Here is a 19,324-nt window from a genome sequence, read left to right as displayed (position 1 = left end):
TTGCTTGCCAAGGCACTCTCAAGGTTCAAACCTGCTCTAGAAGTGACCCAAACACCTAGCGAAGACTCAGAACCAATTCAAGCTCTCTTGAAACCAGGGATGAGCTTGATTTGAGCCAGACTTCTAGTGAGTTCTGACAATCTGACCAAGACAGATCCCAGAAACTTGTCCAAGATAGGCCCACCTTTTAGGATTTGATTGACACCATACCAGCCACTGGGCCTTGGGGTATGGAAGCCAGGCATCTACCATGAGACACATAGAACTTAGAATTCCAGAATTATGGTATATGATATTCTACAAAAAGTTGCCTTCCTTAGGTAATAGAAATTTCCTATTAGGGGAGAAGTTAGTATGACCATGGACAGTACCCTCCTTAACTTTCCAGTGCTTTGGAGAAGCCAGCTGTTGCTGTCTTTGATATGAGAGGAACCTTACAAAAAGTCCCTGTGTAGGCTAAGGATACTTGTTTGCTGGTACAAGTTATTCATTGAAATGAATGGTAGCAACCAAAACTTTTACTACCTTTCCCCCAGCAAAATGGGTTGGCAGCCTCCTGCCTGCATGTCCTATATTCCAGATGGCACCTAGTATGCCAGTATCCACTGAAAGGCCAGAAGCTGACCCTTAGCTACCCTGATATTTAATTTTCTTGATGTGCAGCACAATTATTGAACTCTGAAGTTGAATGTCTTTAATAACTATTAAATTTAGAGTTTCCTGTTCGGTCAGAGCGCTCATCCCAGGTAGCCTATGGCCCTCATTAAAGGAATACATCATTTGAGGGTCTGAAGCTAGAATTCCCACACATCATATAAGCACTCCACATAACTTTTTGAAAGTCTAAACCCTCCTACAAAAGGGGATTTTACAAGGTCCATTCTCTAAAAAGAGAGTCCCTTCAACGCCAATCACTTGGCCTAAAAATGATACTGATAATAAAAATGATGATGATGATAAACTTATGAAAGCAAAAGCATTTCTATCCTGCACTGTATCACATGGCACTTTATAAACATTGATCGTTGAGTCTTAAAAACTGATACATAATAACAAGGATAAAACATGTAAGAGGAAAATGGATGGACGGTTGAAAAAGAGAAAATTAAAAAGGCCATGTGATTGAACTAATTCTTTTTTAATTTCAAACAGGTATTTTTTGCATCCGTGCGATCTGGAGGAAGTAGCCAAGTGTTTTTCATGACCCTCAACAGAAATTCCATGATGAACTGGTAGCAGATGAACACTTGGCTCTCGTCATCATGGCGTTGTTTCTCTATTAAAAGAACATGACACGTGTGGACTTATGCCAGTCTAGAGGCAGATACAGAAGGCTTGGTTGAACACACTGCTTCCCCCTTCCTCCACTCCCAACTCTCCCTTCCCTTCTCGCACCCTGTTTTCCCACCCAATACAGTCCATCCTTCATTGTTGCAACCTGTTTGAGAAAGAGAGAGAGAGACAAGAGGCAGGAATTTCTCGGAGAGCCCCAAGAATGCCGCGCTGTCTCTGACCAGAGATGGACCATGAGCGCTTCAGCGCTAGGGATGTAAACATTGTGTGGTCTTTTATTCTGCTGTGTTACAATGGGTTATGACACTTTGCTTTTAAAAAAATTCTCGGTCCCTTACTTTATACGAATGGGGAAGAAAATGGTGTTGAGAAAAATGAATCTTCTTTGGATTCTGTCTGCCTGCTAGCATTAAGTATGCAGAATGTTGTAAAATTACCAATTTTGCGTGGTGAGAGACAGCACAATCAATGTACCTTATCTCTCTCCTCTGAAGGCCATAACTGTATAGCTGGGTAATTTTAGCAATCTTTTGCCTTCACCAACCTAAAGGTTGCTTTTTGACAGCAACTAGTTAATGAATTTTTAAAAAGAGAAGAAAAATACTAGTTTTCCCCTCTTTTGGGAAATAGATTTTAAATGGCTAAGCTACTAGCCTTAGACTAATAAATCAACTACCATTTTTGTCAGTCTGTCAGTCCATATTTGCATATGGACCTTACATAATGGTGCGTGTTGATGGGGTAGTAGTGCCACATGGTTGAGTTGGCTCTGGAGATGGAGGGAATCTTTAGCACATCTTTTTCCCACAGCTTGATTATGCAACAGGTTAGGGCAAAAGACCAGGAGGGCAAATGGGTTTCAGAGAAAGAAAGAAGAGCTTTTGGAAAAAATATGCTATGATATTTACAAGAATGCACAAATCCTCTTGGGCTAAGAGCTCACCTGGCTTAGGCATCATTTTGCCTGGACTTTGGTTGGTGTATCCCAATCCTGCCGGGGAAATTGAGGTGTGGGTGACAGCTTGGTTTTGGTCTACCCCATCTCTTTCTTCTGTGGGTGCCACTTTCTAGAGATGAAAACTGTGACTTTAAATGAACAAACAAACAAAAATCAAGTAAAAGCTTCTGAGCTGCCTATAGTCTCTCTGGGTTGGTGAGAAAAAAAAAAGACAACCTGAGAAAAAGCAGGCATCATGAGGCCCAGAAGTGACAGAACTTGGAAGCAGGGTTTTGGCCAAAATTCTGAGACCCTAAATCATTTTACCTTCCTCTAAATTACCCAACATACAGTGAACAACATCTGTGCAGAAATATGTATGTATTTAGTTCAGGTTGAATTGTGTCCTTATAAACTTACTCCAATGATTTCCATTTTTACGTGAGTGTCTCGGATTTTTTGGTTTGTTTGTTTACTAGCTACAAGCATGGCTGCCTGTGGTCTCAAGGTGTTGCATAACGATACCTGTGTTGCGCTTCCTGTTTTAACCTACCTCGTTTTGTTTGTTTTTGTTTTGCTGTTCATCACAGCAGTGTTATCTCCAGGAGACATATAGAGAGCTCATTTGGCAATCTCAGGTGTATTTAATAATTTCAGAAAACAAAACAGTAGTTGATCAAATTTGAATCCTTGAATAATGAAAAAAAATTAATGGCATTTATTCCCAAGAGATCATAACAGTTACAGTAATGGATTGCTGAACCTATCATTCTAAAGATTTTGCCTAAAATAAATGAGCAGCTGGATGAGCTGTGAATGAGAACAAAATACAAATCAGAGACCCAGTGGTGCTGTAGTTTGACAATTGGGGGGTAGGAGGAATGAGGGGAGGGAGAACATTGATATTCCATTGTAAAGTAATTCTGAAGGGCCAAGGTGCCCAATTCATTTACCTTTGGTTTGGAAAGAAATTGAATGAAGGACTCTCTCTGATTGATCACGGAGGTGTCCTCATTTGGGATTTCCAAAATCAGCGCAATTCTCCAATGCTCATTTGGACTACTCACACCAGTCCAGTGCAACAAATTCAGCAATAACTTTTCTGATTGAACTTAGCAAGTATTCTGACTGTTAGACACTGTTGTGAAGAAGGAACAGTGAGCTTGGTCTCAACACTGGCTAGGATTGCCACCAGCTCTTTATATTGCTGCTGTGTATTTTAAATCAGAGGCTTCTTGAATTATGTTGCAAATGGATATATATTTTTTTTCCTAAGCGACAAGTTCGGAACTCACAGCTTTAAATGATTTTTTTATTGTGGGTCTTTGGGTACAGTTAAGAAATAAAAGGGAATCATTGTGTTTAAACATAAGGTAGTTTGTGAATGTATTTTTTCAAACCTAGATTCATTGAAACAGAACCATGAGAAAATTATTCATGCAGTCGTGTTTACAAGTATGTACATGAACATAAAATAGGACCTGAGCTTTTCTGGTGCCAACAACAATAAAACACACGAGTTCAACATCGAGCCATGCCTATTATATTTTTGTACCGAGACTTTTCCATTCAGCAACCTCGATGAGGCACTTAGGATGCACAAGGCACTGTGTTATAAGTGCTGGACTTTCCACTGGGTGCTAACTATAGACAAGTCCCATGACTCTCAGATCCCCCGACCAGTATGTCCTCTCCCCTACCCTTAGGTCATTTAAAGAATTTTCATAGAGCCCATGCTCGTTTAGACAATTAAAATTTTATCTTCTTCCATTGGAACTGAGTTCCTGACTCAGAGACCCTGGGGCCTGGCTCATTGAAGAACATTCTCTCTCTCTTTTTCTTTCTTTCTTTTTTTCTTTTTATGTTTTTGAGATTAGGTCTCTCTATTGTACCCAGACTGGGTGAGATACTAACAGGCCTGACCCCATTGCAGACCTACATGGAAGCTTTGGCTTGTTCTCCTTCCAACCTGGGCTGTATTACCCCTTCTTAGGCAGCATGGTGGCTCCCTTGAAGAATGACTCAAGATTTTCCCCATGTGACTTTTTTTAAGACTAGTTCTCCCTATCTTGACCAGGCTAGACAATTCAGTGGCTGATGCAGGGATTGATCCTGGTCGTCACCTCCAGGCAGCCTGGCGGCCCCTTGATTTCAGTGGCTCATCATATTGCTTCCAGACTCAGTGTGGACACTTCAGCCAGTTTTGGGCAGCTCAAACAACTCACTAGTTTTGTCCTTTCCAGTACCAGGGATTACAGGCATATTCCACCATACCCTATACCCTGATATTTCTTGATTCGTTTGGTTTTTAAAGATTCTCTTAAATTAAAACCTCAAATATATATATGTATGTATACATAATATATATTTAGTTTTTTCCACTACTTTGATGGTTAGTTTATGGAATTAATTTTCTTTTGATATAAAAAAGAATAGTAGGATTCTTTTTTGTAAATACCAGTAGGATTCCAAAAGCTTGCTATATTTCTTACTGCCCGGTTGTCCATTAAAAAGCCACTCAGGTGTCCTGTGATCCCCGTCAGGATGTGGTAGAAGGCATTCTTGCACTGACGGACAAGATGACCTTTAAGGTCCTGTCCAATCCATAGATTTTAGGCTCTGAGACTTAATGGTCACATTCTAAATGCCAATGTCATTCACTTCATTGCAGCTGCCTGTACACAGTCCACTGGACTTGAGGATATAATCGAAGAGTTGGAACATAAGTAGCACTAAGGTGGCTGATGTGGCTGCATTACTTATGCAAGGACCAGCTTTTTCTGAGGACTGACACCATTTTTTTAAAAAGTGTTTTATTGATGCCTTAGTTTATACATCAAAGCCACATCCCTATATACCCCACTTTGTAACAATGAAAAAAAGAGTAAAATAAAACCTACCAGGAAAGTGGCTTCATCTGACGGAGTAGATACTCCCTGTCACATTCACATTTGTAATCAGAGGACCTGAGTTTAAAATCTGGCTCTGACACTTGTCGATGAGCCTGGGTGAGTCACTTAACTTTCCTAGGCCTCAGTTCCTCATCTGTGGAATGAGGAGGTTGGACTAAATGAGCTTTCAGGTCCCTTCCAACTCTAAAGCTAGGATCTTCTGAGCTTATGAAGCTTAAAGTACATTTTGATGGCTCCATTTGGGGTAGATTGTCTCGGAGAATTATTTTCTTGGAGAATTTGTTCTTTGTAGACTTAGGAGATTCTCAAAGAGGGCTCAAATCTGTTTGTTACACAAGATTCCCATGATGAATAACATTGAATACCTCAAGGGGCTTTTTTTTCTTGCACTCAAGCCACCCATAAGCTCATTTTCCAAGATCACTCCCTAACATATTTTATATTAACAATACATTATAAAAGAAAATTCGAAACTCCAGGTTCCCAAGATCATACCAAGATCACTAGTCGTTTTCCATCTGCTCCTGTGACTTGTCCATGCCTCACTCCTTTCCATCAATGATTTGGTGTCTCTTGGTTCTTCATGTGCACTAGATGGGAGTAAGAGACAGAAGTTTCACATTAGGCAATCACCATTTTGTTTTTATTTGTTTGCCCCCACAAAGAAATGTGGCTATGGTCTGACTTCCCATTCTGTGAAGTTCTTGAGAGATTTATTATGGCTGCTTTTCCCATCCTGTATACCAGTTACTGTCGTTCCATTTCCAGTGTGTGGGAGAACTTCTTGTGCTAACAGTGTTCTGCCCTTGAGAGTCTGTTTTTAAAGGCTTCCCTTGCATATGTGCTAATTGCTTTCAAATTTATGTGAGATGTGTCGTGTTGCTTTAAAAAAGAGAGAGAGCAAGCTACAATTACCAATTGATCATGAGAGTGTAATCGAGTTTTTGCTACTAGAAGCATATGTGATAAATTCACAGCAAGCTTGTGATGTTTCAAAATGAACTCTCCTGTTCTCTTCCAAAAGCCTTTAGTTCTATTATATAGTGTGCAGGTCTGGTCAATAATTCTGAATTATTAGCTATTTTATAGCTTTTTCTTGAAAAGATTATGTTCTGACCAAACCAAAAAAAATCCTTCCCTGAGGCTGGATCTGTGCTAGGAAATAATGTTTACTTCAAACTCTTGACATTCTCAATTGATTTCACTCACATTGAGACTTTGAGGTATCTCTTGGAAATGCTGATACACTTTGGCCACATAGACAATGGGTCGACATCAAAAATGAGTCAGTCTTTTTCAGACCTTATGCATAAAATCAAACAAATTAACACATACACACACATGCATGCTCGCACACATACATGCACTAGCAAGAGTAAAACATGCTGAAAGTTTGATGCTCAAAAGTGAACATTTAAAAAGATCAAATATAATTTTCTAATCTGTTGCATTCTAATTTTATTTTTCAGAAGTGACCATATTATCAAGATATCCATGTTTGTGCGAGCTGCATTTGGTGTTTTGGTCCAGATCTGTAATTTCATTATTTTGAGGGCATGCCCAATGAGGAGATTCTCTTTACCCATGCACAATAGCAACAATTCTGCAGCTTCTAATCCTAGAATTGCCTGGGGACCCCAAGGGGTTGTGTGATTTGCCCAGAGTAACCCAGCTAGTGTATTTCAGAGGAAAAACTTATTCCCAGGCCTTACTGATTCTGGGGTACAGTGAATAAAGAGCCAGCCTCAGAATCATAAAACCTGGGAAATTTTGGCAGTTATTAATTGATCCAAGCCTGCTACCATGACTCCTGGCAGCAATCAATGGTACAATGCTAGCTACAAAAAGGTTTTCAAGTCTTAATTACAATAACTGACCTTTAGATAGCACTTTTATAGTTTGCAAAGAATTTTATATACATTTTCTAATTTAAACCTCAAAACTCTGTGAGAAAAATACATGTTATCATCTTCATTTTACAAATAAGGAAACTGACTTGTCCAAAGTCATCCAACTAGTAAAAGTCAGAGGCAGGATTTTCCCAGTTCTCCTGATTCCATATCCAGCATCTATCCACTGTGCTCCTGGCTGGGTGCTCTAATTAGTTAGGTAGAATGTGTTTTTAATGAAGACCTCAGCCAGCCCACACCCCAGGGTCAGAAAGATTAAATTTGGCCCATGACTATATCTTGGATGCCTTGGTTTTAATCACTGCTAAATTTGAATGGAATGACAAAATTCAGGGGAATTTGTCCATAGATTCAAGTAGAACTTTATAATGCTGTCATAGCATTAAACAGGATTAGACTATGATTTTATATTAGAACTTTATTTTTGGTCTGCCAAATACCAAAAATAGTCAAGATGCACATCATCATCATAATAATTCCTTTAAAATGTTTAACCCCTGGATACAGTTTGAGCCTGTTTAAATTCCAACCAGAATCTTAGGCTGTGTCTACAAGATGTGAAACATTTTGACTTCACCTAAAATTTTAACCAAGAGTAGAAATTTCCCAAAAAATCCAGATGTTCAACATGATATCAAAAGCCTAAGTTGAACAAAGTGCCTGGAACATAGTAGGCACTTAATATATGCTTATTATTGATTGATAAATTGATCAGTTGACCTATTGAATGAAAGAGCTGGGGGTATTTTTCAAATTGGGGATATGATTGTAATAGTTTTCTGAAGGTTAGACAACTATACAGTGAAGGTGAGCTTGAATTCATGGTAATAAATCAGACTTTGTACATAGCATTTCCACAAACTGAATTAATTCTCTACCTTTCCCGCCCCAAATCCTGGTGTTGGTGAGACTAATAATAGTACTATATTTTTGTCTCTTTTTTGTCCAGGAAATCTCAAATGTAGCAACAAAATAAAATTTTAGCGGCCAGGTATAAGCATTTCCCCCTGACAGCAGGGGGAAAAGTAACAGAGATGAAAGATTAGTTAAAGCAAATCCTACAACTGAAAGCAGTGAATTGTGATTATTGCACATTTGACTCATCTCTTGTTTACAATGTTAACACAGATGTTGTTACCAGATGTAAAATATTATAAAGAAACTGCCTTTCTGCTGTGCCTACAATTCTCAAATGTATGTGGGTCATTTTATAGGTCTCAAATTTTCCTCACGAATTTCAATCTGTCATCAGTAGGTGATGGATTTGGAAATATTCTCAGAAGTATGAAGAGCTTTCTTTTCAGATATAATCCTATATTTTAGGCTGTCATTGAAAACTTTCTTCATGGAGGCTCTAATGCCATTTGAAGTCGTAATAAGCAGTATTTCAAAAAGTCTTGGTCTGTTGTGAGGCTGAGGCTTTCTGGCATCTCAAGTCATTTATCATTTGTAATGACCACCTGGACCAGGCGTGTATTGGTTTTCATTTATTTCAAAGATGGGACTAAAACACATCAAAAGATGCCTTTAGGGAGGAAAAAAAGAAAGGACTTTCTGAACAGCCACATGTACTTTTTTTTCAAACATCACCAAATCTTTCCATCAGCAAGTACCTACCTGGTGTGTCCAGGGCATACTGTACCAGGATCTCTGAGATTGTGGGGTGTTTTAGATTGCTTTTCTCAATTACAAAAACTGTGTAGATTTTTCAATGGGAAAGTGTCAGTAATACCGTTTTGGAAACCACTGTTTCCTGGATCCTTGACCTTGTTGTCATGGCTTAGAGGAAAATAAGGTCTTCAGAGACTTAGTATTCCCAATTATCTCTTTAGGGCTTTTATAAAGAATGATTCATTTTTTTAAGTTGTCAGAGAGACCCTATAACTGTAGAGTTATTAAGAAGAGGGGTATTTTTATTTTGTTTATTTTCACTGTCTGATCTGTGCACTTGGATTAAAATACAAGCATTTCTGAAACAAGGAAGAAACAAAAGCAAAAATTTTCTCCTGTGAAAGAAGCTCCAAATAAGCTACTACTGAGAAAGCCCACAATGTTTTGGGCTAATATATGTCTTTAATCCAGTTCTGAGGACTCCGTGGGCCACAGAAGCCTGTATATATTCAGTTATACTGAATGTGTGTTGCATGAAATGACAATGTAGGAAATTTTCACATGAAGTCATTGTTCTCTTGATTCCTATAAGGGAAACACTCTGTAGTTTAATTTTGTTTGGTCTTGTATTTTCCTTGTCAAGTCAATAAAAGAAATATCTCTTAAAAAAATAAATAAACCAGAAGACAAACGAATGGAACATTAAGCAACCTGGCAGAGAACGGTCCTCCTTTGCCCTATTGACACTCTTTGTCTCATGATGCATGCACTGCATTGTAGGGTGATACATACCCACTGCCAGAGCTAGGTCTTGCAGGCAGCAGTCATGGTTAGGATCCTCTTTGGCCAAGTCATTTTTTCCCAAGGAGAAAAAGGGGACACCTAAGAGGAACTGGGAAATTTTACATAAGTACGTTAAAGCTTGCAAAGCACTTCATATATATTATCTCATAGGGCCTGTGAGGCAAGTGCTATATAATCTGTTTTACACATAAGTGCAACTGAGGCTTATAGCAGTTGTGTGATTATGTGAGAGGTAGAAAACCCAGATGTCTACTGACTGCAAACGCAGGGCTTTTTCCCCTGCTACCCTCCCTTTCTGGACTCACTTGTATTTCCATGCATGAAACCTCGCTTCAAATTCTTAAGGGAAAAAAACTTAAATGGTAAGTAGTACCAGAGGAAAGAATTGAAACAAAAAGGTTGAAAGAGATTCTGAGGTGGCCATTTAACAGACCTGGATGCATAACAACATGGATCCCCAGAGTTCTAATCTTCATGTGCACAAAGACTTGTTCTTGGACATACTTTGACCATTAGCTTCCTTTGAAGTTGGTCCCTTTCACCCTGTTGGCCAAAGTGTTTTGGTTTGACTTATTGGGCTTTTCTGAAAGTTAACTTCCAAGGAAATTCCCATTATGGGGCATCATCAAAGTTTCTAAACATGATATTTAATTCATAGTTTTGTTTTTGACCGCAAAGGATCCTGGCATGCTTTCCTGATAAGTAACTAAACCCATAGTTGGATTAAACCAGCACCAAAAGATGAGACATTGTGCTTCTGGGTACCTCAGCTAGAAGAGCAGGGCCATAGAACTGGAACTCAATTGTTCTGGTGTCATTTTGACAAATGTGATCAGGATGAGCAGCAACAAAAACCATGGCCTTCCTTCTCAGCCTTGTGGCCAGGTCATAGTGGGCACACACAACCAGGGCAATCTTATACCCACTCTGTGACCAAGGAAACATTTACAGATTCATTCAGTAAGCTAATGTAGAAACTGATTAATTGAGCTTGGAATCCATGGCAACCCATTACTCTGCCCCTAACCTACAGTCCCTCCTCCCAGGAATGGAAGGTTCTTATTTTTGATCTGAAAATGAACAAAACACCAGATGAGTAAGGCGAAAATTCACATACACTCCCAAGATGTCCTTGGGAGTCAATCAAGCAAAATGGCCCTCAAGGCTGCAGAAGAGAGATTTGTTGCCAATTTCTCAAAGTTAAACAGTGATGAAGTTATTGTGAAATTGAAAATAGTCCTTACATTTAGCAGTGTCATGGTAAATCAGTGGCAATGCTAGAAGGCTGGTTGGTGTCCAATTTCATCCCATAGCAACAGAAGAAATAAGAAAGTCTTCCTTGCACATCTGAACTCTATCATAAGGGACTTGGTCAATTACAAGGCTTTTTTCCATCATTAGACTTCTTAATACAGAATGTCTTTGAAGTTGAAAATGTCAAAGCTCCAATTCAAATTCACTACAAATCCCTTTCTGGGTGCATTCCCCTGCAAGTGCAGACTGTGCCAAACCACAGCAACCTATTTCAGTCTTAATCAGGTGCTGTGCCCGGCACATAAAATCATAGGTTCTTACAATCTGGAAAAAAAAATATTTGAGATTTAATCCATCTGCTACCTAAAATAAAGACTCCTGCAGTATCTGCCCACTAACAAAGTGGATCCACCTAATGTTGAAATTCTGACATATTTTGTAAAATGAGTAGAATGTTTATCATATGTACCTAATAAATGTGTGCTGAGCAAATGAGGATGTCTCAGCTCTTCAGGAAAAGGAAATCTCTGGCTGTCTTGAACTTTGCAATGAACTTCGCCAGTTTCTGAAATAGAGTTTAAACTTCTGTTCAGTCATTTCAGTCGTGTCCAACTCTTCATAATCCCATTTAGGGTTTTCTTGGCCAAGATGCTGGAATGGTTTGCCACTTCCTTCTCCAGCTCATTTTGCAGATAAGGAAACTGAGGCAAACACGTTTAAGTGACTTGCCCAGTTTGAGTCCATATTTGAACTTAGGAAGATGAGTCTTCCTGACCCAGGCCTGGCACTCTATCCACTGTACCACCTAGCTACCCCAGAGCATTAATTAGAGCTGGTCAACTGGAGCTTTGCTCCAAAGGCATTGATGTTTAATGGGTCCCAACAGCAGTTTCTAGGGGAGTACTTCCTCCCCCCGGTGATTGTATCTAGTCTCACCAAAGGGTGAGCTCTCACAGCTTTGCCCCAGGTCCAAAAATTCTTCTTTAACAGCTCTGCTCTCAAGCTACTGTGAAGGAAGGAAAACAAATGAGATGAGCCCTATATCAGTAGAATGGGGAGGCACATCCTTCTGGTCTTGAACCTTAATTCTGATCCTGGTCATTGGAGTCCACAGGGCCTGAAAATCTCAAGAGTTTGGTTTGGAAGTTGGACATCAATATTGGGAACAGAGATCCTATCACATGGTGGCAGTGGCAGACAACCCTGATAGTACACGTGGGGTCTCAGCCTAAGGGTGGAGCATTCAGATCAGTGTGTCCTGTTGAGTGGATAAAGATGCATTTATTAAGTGCTTACCGTATACCAAGGACTGTTTTCTTTCATCCCAAATGCACAACTTTGGTTTTGCCTGTGTTCAATTTACTTGAACGAAACCTGCACATGAACACCTAATGTACCTGAGGCATTGTAGGATATGCTGAGGATACAAACTCAAAAAAGAAAAGAAATAGTCCCTTCCCTGAAGGGCCTTACACTATCGGGAATACAGCTTGCATACAGAAAAGTGATGGCTCCATGGACAGAGCACCAGGCCTGGAGTCAGAAAGACATGAGTTTAAATCGAGTCTCAGATGCTAGTTGTGTGACCCTGGGCAAGACATTTAACTCTATTTTCCTCAGTTCCTCATCTGTAATATGAGCTGGAGAAGAAAATGGCAAACCACTCCAGTATCTTTGCCAAGAAAACCTCAAATGATGTTACAAATAGTTGGACACAACTGTTTGCATTGGAGAGGGAAATAACAAACTACTCTAGTATCTTTGCCAAGAATATCTCATGGACAGCATTGGCATGTTAGGGTCCACAGGGTTACAAAGAGTCAGACACAACTCAAAAACAATATACCTGTAATGGTGGAGAGGGGGCAGTACTAACAGCTTGGTAGGGGGAGGATATTAAAAATGAACTTTTCCAACCAATTCATTCAGACTATTACTAGAAGTCATACATTTCTACACATTGATCCATCTTAATATAGAAAACACAAAATATTTCTGTATATTTCATAAAGTATTAAACCTCTGCAATTCAATAATTAAAGAGAAGAGAATGGGGAGAAGAGTCTTCCACTGAAGATCTCAATCACACCCGGAAAAAACGTTCAGGAATTTTCCATATATGGATGAAATCTGCAACCTCTAAGTTCTATTACTAACTTGGAAATGCTTTTCATCAACACAGCCTATGCTTAACTAAATGCGATATAAAAACTAAGCTGAAAAAATTGGATAGCTCTCATTAAAGGTTCAGGGTTTAACATCAAAATAAGAAATCACATCTGGCACAAATCATAAGAGATGCAAAGAGTATGGGAAGAAAAAAAAAATTCTCAGCTCAATGAGGAATCCTATTTCATCCCCAAAGCAAGAAAATGGTAGAGGTCAACCTCAGAAACATTGAACCTGGAGGGAAAGCCAAAGACAATTTAATTGTTGGACATTAAGATCACTGGCCTGAGAGTCACGCAAGGTGATTCTAACTTGATGATGCTAAACCACAGGAGTCCATGCATGACATGGAACTGTGACTGCATGACTCTTTTCTCCAGTTCTTTCTTACTCAAATGTTTCAGGACTCTAAATAAGATGGTCATAAGACCAAATACTGGCTACATCCTTCTAGGATCCATTTGCATGTTGGTTCCTTGCTAGTGTGAAATGTGAAAAAGCAACTTAAGATGTATTATTATATTCTTTCCTAAAACAATATGGCCGAAAGGGCCCAGGAAGGTCAGAGGTCCAATGACGACAACCTCGGAGTTTGAGGGCACCTCAGTGGTCCAGCTTACACCTGGAAAAGACCCTATGTACAATGTACAAGTACTCAAAGACCTCCAGTGGAGGGGGTGGGAGGGGGAGAGACCCACTACCCCCTCTCCATCCTTCACTTACAAAGGTGAAACATTATCCAAAAGAGTAAGCTTCCAGGGCAAGACACCTTCCCAGAGTTACTCTGCCTACCAGGAAGCTTCCTCTGGAGCACAAAGTTAGTTAATAGATTAAAACTGCAAAGCGAAATCTCCCTTGGAGAGAATCTGGGAGCAGTCAGTGCAGCAAATGAGTCAGGCGGGATGCTTTTGGCGGATACAAAAGGATCAGCTCTAACATTAGTTTGAGTTTCTCTGCTGCGGCAATAATTAGGATACAGAAGCTGAAACATTGTTCATCATCCAGGGTACTTAGGTGGGAGAAAACACAGAGTATATCTTTGTCTCTGTTTCTTCTCCAGCTCTCTAGCTGAGGTAGGGAACTGCTTGGAACCAGTTCAATCCTAGGATGACTCACTAGAGAAATAGTCTAGTGAGAAGAGACTCATGTTCTCTCGCTAGTGATTGGTCTAAGCATCAAGTCCCCCTTTTCAGGCTTCCACATCTCCATTCGTGAAACAGCAGTTCCTACTTCCAGTGCTCCTAGAGACAGGTTAGCACAGTAAAGAGACATCTGGATTTCTACAGAAGGAATCCGATAGGTAAATATCAGGGGCTAATCTTCCTGGGGACGGTAAGAGGAAAAGGAAGGCTGATAGGATCATTGGTTTACCCATATCTGCTTGTCGGTACATTCCTGGAACATGTTAGTGTTTAGTAAGCAGCTGACACTTGAACCTACATTTGACCTGAGTTCTTTTTTATTGGTTACCTATTAGTAAAAAACACACTAAACTTAAAAACAACCAAAAAAACTATGATGGTAGCATGGGACATTGGAGGAACATTGAGTTGGAGTCAGACAACCTCAGCTTGAATGCCTATATGACCTTGAGTTAAAAACTTTCCTTCTGGGTGCCTCAGTTTCCTCATCTGTAAAGTGAAGAGCTGACTAGAAGAGTTACGAAATTCATTCCAGCTCTCACCCTATGGATATTTGGTCACATCTTTTACAACAACCATTTACCCTGGCAGGGCACATGGTGGAAGAAATATGTATCAAAGGGGGTGATAGGAAACTGCAAACAGCTAGCAAATGATTAACCCACAGACATGAAAGACAAACTTGCCAAAGAAAAAGACCCTGTGATGTGTTGGGATTGTTTTGCATCCTGACTGAATGGTTCAGGAATTTGAATAGGCAATTTAACCTGAGATAATTCAGAAGTCTCAAACAAAAATCTTCCAAATGTAGCAGAGTGTTTCCATTTTGGGTGAATTGCGCCATGATTAATTCATTTGGGATGGTCCCCCTGGAGAAATTGCCTTACATGCACAGCTGTCAATAGAATTTGCCATGAGTGATCAGCCCTCCATCCTATGAATGGTGAAGACCTAGTGTGACTTATTCCATGTTGTAGGAAGGATGCCTTCCAGTTCAGTGGAGTGGAGAAGGGGGAACCCTCTCTTCCCAAGGAGAACTGAGCCCATTGCCCACGACTCAATGGAGTAAGCAGGAAAGATCATCTGAGTCAGCCAGTGAAATTCAAAATGCCTTTATTTAGTGTTTACTCTGTTTAAGACATGGTGATAAATGTTAAATTGCAATGGTGAGAAGACACATAGAATGTCAGAACTGACAGGACTTTGTTAATGTTAAGAAAGGAGAAAACTGAGACCCATAGATGATGAGGTTTCTTGAAAGCTATCTAGATGCCCTCAGACCATGTTTCTCCACCCATCCAGCCACCACCAGAAAACCAAGAATCAGAGGCAACCCAGCAAGGGAATCTTGCCATCAGCCCTGCCAGGGATTTCCTTCTGCCCCACTGGACAGCTCTTCCTCTTGCCCTGGAAACCACGGTCAGATCAATTTTACTGATCTTTGATTTTTCAAAGGGGGTAACAATGGACTGCACTAAGCTCCCACTCACCATCTCTGTAACTCCCCAGACCAAAACTCCCTTCCCTGGCCACCACTCCCCTATACATATTATATTCCCTATTAGAAGAATGCAAGCTCCTTGAGGGCAGGGAATATGTCACTTTTTGTTTCTGTATCCCCAGTACCTAACACAGTGCCTGGCATGCAGTAGGTTTCTTAACGGACACTTGATAATTCATTCATCGATTCATCCTTTGGCCAAAGTCACACGTGACTGTTCTGAGCCAGGACTAAATGCATTATCTCCCAAATCTTATCCGTCCTCATTCTTACTTGCTTTATTAGTCTTTCATGCCCTTGGCATCTTTTCTTCAAGATACTTGTGTGATTGTTTTATTGGAGGAGAGGGCAGAGTTATTGATCAGATCTAATTCTAGAGAGCTGTGCCTTTTGGAGTTAAAACATCTAGCGTTAGTGTAACAAAACATCTAAGGCACACATGGTGTATAACTTCTAATCTCCAAAGAATTCTGGGGAAAGGCCCTTCCTCTTCATTTCCACAGTCCCTTACTACAGCTAATGGGAGAGGTTGGAAAAGAGTCTCCAAATCTACAAGGAAAATAAATACTTTGTCTTGGATTTAGGGTCAGCCTTAGCAAAGGTGACACAGCCAAAGCAAGTTGTCAGAGTTACCAGCTTCCTTGCCCTGGGCTCTCCCCACCTCCACCCACCTTGCTCCAGTACCCTGACTTTCTTTTAACAGTGCAAGATTAAGGCAGCAGGCAGCACATGGAGAGGTTTGAAACAGAGGGAGGGGAGGATTATCCCTCCTTGGTGACCCACGAATCATGCAACAAAGGCAGCCTACATACAATAGAGACTTCCTATGCAGACTATGAACAGGGATTGACCCAGGCTTGGCTGCTTCTACCCCAAAATTAATACTATGGGAACCAAAAAAGATGATAATAGCTGCACAATTCCTCTGAGTTCTTGCGCTCAGTTGTCACCCCTATGCAGATCTTTCCCAGATTTATATGTTCTTTTCTAGCCTCTCTCCTGAACTTCAGTCTCACATTAACAATTGCCTGATAATCAAAGTTATCTTGAACTGGAGGCCCCATTGGTACCTCAGACTCAACAAGTCCAAAACAGAACTCATCCCCTTTCCCCCAAATCCTCCCTTCTCCCCAACTTCCCTAGTTCTATAGAGGGCACCAGCATCCTCCCAGTCACCCAGCCTCACCACCTTGATATCATCCTCAACTCCTCACTCTCACTCCACCCATACATAGAATCTGCTGCCAAATCTTGTCTCCTCTGCCTTCACATCTCTCATTATGTCTCCTTCTCTCTACACATCCTAATACAATTCTTATATTGCAACAGTCTTCTAGTTGGGTGCATGGGTATTCAAAAAGAACTAGCATCTCTGGTGTGAGGGCTTACTGAGGGGCTGCTCATCCACTTTTGGTGTCTACCTGGCACTCAATTCTCATCTATGGCTCCACGAAGCTAAAGCATGTGCAATGGCCGGCTACACCCCAGTAAAACCTTCTCGGCAGATGAGCTTAACCAAGCTGAGAGTAACTGACAGGTCTCAGACCCATAAGTGAGTTAGGGGGATGTCTACCCTAAGCATGTGAAGACTCCCCCGGTGGAATGGGCTGATGAGAACAATTTGTTCTGAAGGCCATGAAGGCAGCTGAAGCAGGTACCGTGGAGTGCTTAAGGTTGGTCAAACATGAAAGATCATCTACTGCATCCTGATCCATCTCCAGTCATTCTGTCTTGCCAGTGGACTTTGATTACTCTGGAAGAAAGAGTGAAGCTAATGACTTTGTGCAACTCTGCCTCACTTAAATCCGATTCATCCACTAGTCAAGACATCACCTTGTGGTGTCACGGATCCCCTACAAAAACGAAGGACAAACAGCAGCCTACTGGTTAGTCCCTCTGCCTCAAGTCTCTTCCAACTCCTATCTGCCTTCCATTCATCTATGAAGGTTATTTTCCTAAAATGCAGATCTGACCATATCATCCCCCAGTTTAATAACCTCCAGGGGCTCCCTGTTATCCGTAAGATTCTCTATTTAACATTTAAACATCATAGCAATGTCAGGCTAATGTTCTATTGGCTCTCGATTCACTTAATTGTTCAATTGTGTTTCACCTATAAGTTGTCTCCTAGTAATTAATTAAATACCCTCAATATAGCAATTCCTTTGCTCTGTGCTTTTCAGTGATGTTTCCAGACTGTTTCCTTGCACTAATTCAAGATATTCTTGATCTAAGAAATAGCAAACAGGCCATCACCCAGTTTTGCTATATTTTGATTAAGCTATGATTTCCCAAAGGATCATTTCTTAAAACCCACCTATAAAGCCCTTAATTAAAAGAACAATGCAGGTGTCCATCAACAAAATATGGCCCATTCATAGATAAGAAACTATTTTGGGTGGCAAACATTCAGTTCTATCCCCCAATAAATAAGGTAGAAAAAAAGTCTATGGCATAATTCAGAACTAACCAACAAATGAGAGTGCAAGCACCAAGAGAAGAAACAGAAAGGAACACTTAATTAGGGCTTTCTAGTATGTGGTGAGCTAACTGAAGTTGAGTTAGAACTACAAAAATGTGATAAGAAAAAATAGGTCCAATCTAGAGTTAGAGACAATTAGGCTGACACATGAAGAATTTTTCTGGGAAATAAAGGGTAATTTTGCTGCAGTGGATAGAGCACTGGATTTGGAATAAGGAAGGCTCCACTTCCTAAGTTCAAATCCAGCCTCAGACACATTCTAGCTGTGAGACCCTGGGCAAGTCACTTCACCCTGTTTGCCTCAGTTTCCTCATCTATAACATGAGCTGGAGAAGGAAATGGCAAACCACTCCAGTATCTTTGCCAAGAAAACCTCAAATCAGGCCTGGGAAAGTCAGACACGACTGAAACGACTGAAACAACTGAACAACATCAACAAATGAAGCTGATAAACCTGGATGAAGGTTTTAGTGGAATATTCTAATAATCTATGCTTGGCTCTGTGCTATTAACATGTTTATCAGTGACTTGAAGAAAAATAGGATGATATGCTTATAAAATTTGTGCTGGAAGGCATAACTAACATACTGGATAATTAAAGCCCATAGAATTTGTTTATGGCATTCAATCCAATTCAATAAACGTCCTTTGTCTGAACCCCTTGAAATTTGATTTCCAAAAATCTAGGGTACTTACCAGATTCTTCTATTTCCCTTTGTTCCCTTTCACAATTCTAAGTTCCCCTTTATTGTTTGCTCTGCCTTTTGAGGGTGGCAACTACTCTTAAGGTAAAGTTAAGAATATATTAGATGCCCTGCTTCTGGCAGATGTCCAAATAATTAAAGTCTTCTGTCACTACTGTATTTTGATGCTGTGCCAGGTTTATGATTTTATTTCTTGAACTCTTTGTCTGTTTTTTCGTTCTGTCTAGGTGGTCTGTAGTATACCCCAACATCAATATCACTTCTGCTTCTGCTTCTATTGATCTCCACACAAATTCTCTCCACCATGCTTCCCCATTGTGATCCCAGACTTTCTCAGATGAATATGTGTTTTTACTCTACAGTGCTACCCCAACCCAAGCATGTTTACGTATCCTGGTTCTTTCATATAAGGTACACCCTTCCAGATCCATATTCCAGCTATAGATCGCATTCTCAGTGAGTCCAAATTTGCCTCCTTGCAGTAGAATCTCTACTTCATCCTATTTGTTATCAATACGATAGCTGTAATACTTTAAAATGTATAAAGAATCATTGTGGAAAGGTAACATTTGAGAGATTTGGTTTTTCCCTTCATCTCCCTGTAA

General features: G+C 40.3%; 1 protein-coding gene and 1 long non-coding RNA gene across 5 annotated transcripts in view; one reads left to right on the top strand and one right to left on the bottom strand.

Annotated features, from left to right (window-relative positions):
- TNIK (TRAF2 and NCK interacting kinase) overlaps window positions 1-3,761 on the top strand; it is a 436,634-nt gene extending 432,873 nt beyond the window's left edge. For all 4 annotated transcript variants that reach the window (XM_036754967.1, XM_036754966.1, XM_036754965.1 and 1 more), the window contains one exon: window positions 1,153-3,761. In XM_036754967.1, coding sequence (XP_036610862.1) covers window positions 1,153-1,236 — 84 coding nt within the window. In that variant the 3' untranslated portion in view covers window positions 1,237-3,761. The remainder of the gene's footprint in view (window positions 1-1,152) is intronic.
- LOC118846432 lies at window positions 1,190-5,724 on the bottom strand. Its single transcript, XR_005010193.1, has 3 exons — window positions 5,638-5,724; window positions 2,237-2,360; window positions 1,190-1,276 (listed from the first exon to the last, which is right to left on the bottom strand). It is a non-coding gene; the product is annotated as an uncharacterized LOC118846432 (long non-coding RNA).
- Between the last annotated feature and the right edge of the window lie 13,600 nt (window positions 5,725-19,324).

Source organism: Trichosurus vulpecula, chromosome 4 (assembly GCF_011100635.1).
Source record: "Trichosurus vulpecula isolate mTriVul1 chromosome 4, mTriVul1.pri, whole genome shotgun sequence".
NCBI lineage: Eukaryota > Metazoa > Chordata > Mammalia > Diprotodontia > Phalangeridae > Trichosurus > Trichosurus vulpecula.
This window is presented reverse-complemented; position numbering and strand designations above follow the sequence as displayed.